At 37.0% G+C, this 6452-nt stretch overlaps 1 protein-coding gene across 1 annotated transcript; it reads left to right on the top strand.

Moving 5' to 3' along the window:
• Nucleotides 1-438: 438 nt before the first annotated feature.
• Nucleotides 439-5369, top strand: LOC117333532 (uncharacterized protein C1orf50 homolog). The gene is given in 6 exon segments (XM_033892866.1): nucleotides 439-541; nucleotides 1239-1354; nucleotides 1761-1847; nucleotides 3561-3656; nucleotides 3658-3693; nucleotides 3927-5369. Coding segments are annotated over 6 exon segments (570 nt in total). The 5' UTR covers nucleotides 439-507; the 3' UTR covers nucleotides 4128-5369.
• The last annotated feature ends 1083 nt before the right edge of the window (nucleotides 5370-6452 follow it).

Below are 6452 nucleotides of genomic sequence, written 5' to 3'. Positions count from 1 at the left end.
AAGGTCTTACATTTTCGGACAGCTCTTAAACGGGATACTTAAACGGCGGGTTAGTCGGCCCATATAATCTTTATAAGGTGGATACAACAGAAAACGTTGGATTACCCGAGTGGATCCGCTGTAAATATCGGGGTAACTGCTCGCTTTCGAATACTCCTGTGGTCTAATATATCATAAAACTATACCTCGACATCATTTCTTAGGTAGCGAAAACTGCTTACTTTAACTTGAAATAAATTTCACATCATTTAGACTTCAAATGAGCGATTGAGGGGATGGAGTCACTGCTAATAACATACTTTAAAATATTTTATTGTGTGAGTCCTTTAAACGTTCTCAATCGGATCTTTCCGTACAGTCAAAGCGGAAAATGCCGAATGATAATTATAAGTGACGTCACCGGGGAATCCCTTATATAAACCGGGAGTCCATTTCCAGTTCATTTTCACTTCCGGCAGGATCCCCACTGGTCGCAGATCTGTCAGTGTAGAGACAGTAACGTTTATTATGGATAACCCAGCTAAAGTTAACACGATGGCAGGTAACAAAAAAAAAAAACGTTTTGATGTGTTTTTACATTCTTTATCTCTATACACGAGTAGTTTGCATTTAAACTGTAAAAATAATGCAAAAACACCAGTCAGTGTGTTGTGTAACTAACTGACAGGCGTTTCATAACCACATACACAACACGTGTACAGGGACAGTTCTAGTCTTACTTATGTAAAATGAGCCAGAAACAGATAATTTAAGTCTTTAATCATATAAATGTAGACATGCCCCTGTCATTACAATGGCTGTTAGGACATTAGTATTTATATAGGTACTTGTTTATGTAAACACAACAGTGAGTATAGAACTAGCCATAAGGCATATCCTTCTTGTAACTACAACCCTACTGATACATGTTTAGGTAACATTTTAACTTAAAATTACCTTCATTTACAAGATCAAAATCTCACGACACTGCAAACTGCTAATGGAAATGTTACCACTAGGGGAAGAAACAATGTGCCATGGGTTTAATTTGATGTCAAACAAATAATTTATATAACAACAGACTGCATCTTCCTTTGGGAAGAGTAGTCTTAACCACTCTTACTATAATACTCAACAGCTACTGAATGTTAATTGGTGATTATGACTAGTACGGAGATGCCTCAATGAACTTATCATAAAAATAATGTTTGTCAAATTATAAAAGTATATATGTACTAAGTATAATTAATCTTTTTCAGTCAAACTGGTGGAATCCAATAATACTCCAGGGGGTGTTCAGCTTGTCAGTAGTAGACGGACAAACAAACATTCCTCACCTATGGATCTTGTTGAACTTGCTTCCTCCATTCAACAGGTACATATCATGTATAAATCCATTAATACAGATATTAGTATCGGTAATCCCATCTAAGTTTTATAGCCGTGGCCATAATACACAATGCACCACATTTTTGTCTCTTTTAGAAGCTGAAACTGTTCCTCATGTTGCTTTGAAACACTGCACCACATATTTACTAGTATCCATATTTAAATATAGCAAGATTGGCCAAACAAATCTCACCATTCAGCTTGATTATCAAAAAGTTTGAAGGCCTCATGCTAGAATCTTGGTCTATTCCTGTTGCTTTTTATGCTGTTACTTTAAACTATCAACTAACTACTGCCAACATGATTTGTAACCTGACATATGTTAAATTGAACTGGACTAGAAAGATTCGATGACATAGAATTGGTATGATTATCTCCCTTTGTTTTTCTAGGCTGACGAGTTTGTCAAAGCTACAGCAGGCAGCAAGCTGACTGTAATTGCTGATCAGATCAGATACCTTCAGGAGCAGGCAAGGAAGGTAGGTTATAGAACTCCACATTAAAATGTGTACACGTTTACCCTGGTCAGGAAGGTATCATAGGTTATAGAACTCCACAGTAAAATATGTCTACCCAGGCCTGAAAGGTAGGTTATAGAACTCCACAGTAAAATATGTCTACCCAGGCCTGAAAGGTAGGTTATAGAACTCCACAGTAAAATATGTCTACCCAGGCCTGAAAGGTAGGTTATAGTACTCCACAGTAAAATATGTCTACCCAGGCAAGGAAGGTAGGTTATAGAACTCCACAGTAAAATATGTCTACCCAGGCCTGAAAGGTAGGTTATAGTACTCCACAGTAAAATATGTACACGTTTACCCTTGTCAGGAAGGTATCATAGGTTATAGAACTCCACAGTATATTACATATACCCAGGCAAGGATGATATCCCCAGGGCAGGTAGAAAAGAAATTTAAATACAATATCTCCATACTGTAGAACCAGTAAGTATCCAGATACAATATCACAAGGTCAGAAAGGTAGGTTATAGAACAGTGAAGTACCCCGATACAATATCTCAAGGTCAGAAAGGTAGGTTATACAACAGTGAAGTCCCTAGATACAATATCTCAAGGTCAGAAAGGTAGGTTATAGAACAGTGAAATCCCTCGATACAATATCTCAAGGTCAGAAAGGTAGGTTATAGAACAGTGAAGTCCCCTGATACAATATCTCAAGGTCAGAAAGGTAGGTTATACAACAGTGAAGTCCCCAGATACAATATCCCAAGGTCAGAAAGGTAGGATATAGAACAGTGAAGTACACAGATACAATATCTCAAGGTCAGAAAGGTAGGTTATATAACAGTGAAGTCCCTAGATACAATATTTCAAGGTCAGAAAGGTAGGTTATACAACAGTGAATTATACCAAGATACAATATCTCAAGGTCAGAAAGGTAGGTTATACAGTGAAGTCCCCCGATACAATATCTCAAGGTCAGAAAGGTAGGTTATACAACAGTGAAGTCCCCAGATACAATATCCCAAGGTCAGAAAGGTAGGATACAGAACAGTGAAGTACACAGATACAATATTTCAAGGTCAGAAAGGTTGGTTATAGAACAGTGAAGTCCCCAGATACAATAGCTCAAGGTCAGAAAGGTAGGTTATACAACAGTGAATTACCCAGATACAATATCTCAAGGTCAGAAAGGTAGGTTATACAACAGTGAAATCCCCAGATACAATATCTCAAGGTCAGAAAGGTAGGTTATACAACAGTGAATTACCAAGATACAATATCTCAAGGTCAGAAAGGTAGGTTATACAACAGTGAAATCCCTCGATACAATATTTCAAGGTCAGAAAGGTAGGTTATACAACAGTGAATTACCCAGATACAATATCTCAAGGTCAGAAAGGTAGGTTATACAACAGTGAAATCCCCAGATACAATATCACAAGGTCAGAAAGGTAGGTTATACAACAGTGAATTACCCAGATACAATATATCAAGGTCAGAAAGGTAGGTTATACAACAGTGAATTACCCAGATACAATATCTATGGGAGCCAGATTGAAAGATTACATACCTACTGTATATAACTAAATACCAAGATATGATATCTCTAGGACATAGAATGTAGTAAGTAGTTACATCTCTAGTAAAGTATAACATCTCAGAAGTACAAATCACAAAATAATCAGAAATATGTGTCCAATTAAAATTGACTGCCATTTTGATTTGTAGGCATTGAAAGATGCTCAGAGAGATAACACGATACACCATGCGGCCTGTAACATGGTGAAGAAACCTGGTACTGTATACTACATGTATGAGAGGGAAGTCCGGGCAGAAGTACATGTCCATCCTGTCACCAGAGGTAGGTGGACGATTTAATCTACATCATTCATTTGTATACTTATGTCTTGTATTAGTTATTGATGACATACTTCTGGTATTTTATTTTTTTAATTACCGGTAATTATATGTTTGCAATCCTAGAGAGAGTAGCTATTTTGTAGTCATTGTTACCAGAGAGTGATTGAGGCTTGAATTTTCTATGCTGGCAAAGTTTAATGATAATCTTGTTAAAGTAATATTGTTTCATTGTAGGAGTGGGGAGCCTCTTGTCCACATGAGTTTATTGGTGCCTACAAACTTGAATATGACATGTCATGGACACCTATTGAAGAAGTAGAAAAACGGACAGAACAGTTTGCATTGATTGACCAACTTTTATCCAGTAATCAGAAATCCATAACAGACTCTGCAACTGTTACAGTGTTAGGAGATGAAAAGTCAGAGAAATCCTGATAATGTTACTATGTTGTTATGGATGTTCTAATCAGCTATTAGTATGGGCTGTAAGATCTAACAAGCTATTATATTTTTTAGCTCGCTTGTCTGAAGGACAAATGAGCTTATGATGTGGTGTGGCGTCCGTCTGTCTGTCCATCCATCTGGTATCAACTTTTTCTTATAAACTACTTCTCAATAACCATGAAGCACAGAGACCCAATATTGACCCTGTAACCAACTGGGGTGAAGAGCTACCAAGTCTGTTCAAATAAATGACCTTGATCTACATTCAAGGTTGCAGGAGTCAAATAGACTAAAGTCTTGAAACAATGATTTCTCGATAGCCAAGAGACTCCGAGACCTGAAATAAGCCAAGGCCAATAGTATGTTGGAATGGAGGACTAGAAAATTTATTGACATGAATAAACATAGCCTAATCTGACATTTGAATAAAGTGGTAATCAACGCCTGAAGTTTATCTACAGAAATGACCTAGATCAACTTCAAAGTTGCTGTAAAATCAGATGAGTGATACAGGCCCTTTGGGCCTCTTATATTATCATGTACCATATTCAATTGTGTGTGGTAATATATCTGTACATGTATGCATTTTAACTCAGAGATGTTGATGGAATTTTTTAGAGGTCCATTTAACTCTTCTAGAAATGATGGCCAACTCAATATTCTTGCACTCCTGCAAAATTGAATTTCAGTCCTTACAGAAACTTGCCAGTAATCTTTTAATCTGCATTTTAATTTTCCCCAAAGAACATCAGTTTCACAGAATGAAAGTAATTTATGTATCCATGCATGAAATATAAAAAGTCTTTCAGATATTTCCTAGGAACTTCTTGTTACTAAGTGAAGTGTTGCTGTGGCTAAAACATACATTTAGGAAGCTTTCTTAGGTCGTGACTGCTGAAAGAGAAGAGACTAGAACATGTTCAAATGATTTTTTCAATATTGAATGAAAATGTGTGGTTTGTTTTACTGTGTACATTATCAGTCAGAAGCATTTTAATTTATTATACAGATTGTTTATGAGAGAAGAACTTATGAATGTGAGAATTGTATTTTGTAATAGTGAGGTATAAATGTGAGAACGGTACATTGTAAGTTTAATGAGGTATAGAAGGAGTGTTATGTAAGGTATAAGTGATATCTGTGTGGCAGTGATAGGCCATTTTCCATTTGGTAAGGACCATTTTACTAAATCATAAATCATCATAAAAATAAAATGAAATATTTTCAAACCTCTTTTACTTGCTTTTTATTTGTCACCTGCCGATGAAACAAAGTGTATGGTTCTATACTCGCTCCCTGTGGTGGATTGTTTCTTAGAAACCTGATTGTGTCCTTAGCCAAGACACTTTATAATATTACCCTAACTGCTCTGGATGGTATAGGACAAGCCTCCTTATGTTGTTCAGTGAGTAGTCACCAACTAATACAAGGAGACCCTGGCTGTTCATTGAGCGATGAATCCAATAAATAACAAGAGGCCCAGAAGGCCTGCATTGCTCACCTGGATATTTCGGTAATCATGAGTCCAACTCGACTAGCACTCTTCTCCTTCTAGAATATAACTTCCGGTCACTCGATTTGTAGCTCTTCTGCTTCTGGAAGATCTTTTACCTCTTCTGTCTCAAAGATGGAAAGAATTATCTTCCCAAGATGGCGACGACCTTGTGTTTAAGTGTACGACATGCAGAGTGATTAGTTTCACTAGAGAAGAATTTATGGCACATACATGCACAGGTTTGTGTAACAGTGTTTGAGAAAACTTAAAAACTGTTTGTTTTGGGTTATGTTCTTCCGGTTCACTCGATTTACATATAACGAAATGCATTCTTCTTAAAGGGCTTTTCTTCCGAGAAGGGTACAAATCCAGTTGGCCTATGGCAAAATATTCTCATATAAGCTATACTACAAATATTTTCCAACTTTTTGAGCTGCCTCTCCCATTAATGGTTCAAACTAACTGTGAACCAAATGCTGACATCCTAAGAAGAATGAAAGTTAAATGCTACATTTGCCCTAATAGGCCCACCCCTTCAGCCCCAGGAAGCCACAGCCTGTTTATATAACATTGGATCTCCTTTGCCCATTAATGCTCCAGACCAAATTTCATCAAATTCATTCTGTTATTCGACACTAAGTAACAATTTAAAGGATTTGTCTCTATTTCCCCTATTAAGCCCCGCCCCACTGGCCCCAGGGGTTACATTCTCCATTTACATTTATACTACAGACCAAACTTCATCGAAGTCCATCAAGTTTTACAGGACTAGCAGTGATTTCAATGGTTTGCCTCAATTTCCCCTTTTGTGCCTCACCTCT

The sequence above is a fragment of the Pecten maximus genome, chromosome 8 (genome assembly GCF_902652985.1).
Source record: "Pecten maximus chromosome 8, xPecMax1.1, whole genome shotgun sequence".
NCBI lineage: Eukaryota > Metazoa > Mollusca > Bivalvia > Pectinida > Pectinidae > Pecten > Pecten maximus.
This window is presented reverse-complemented; position numbering and strand designations above follow the sequence as displayed.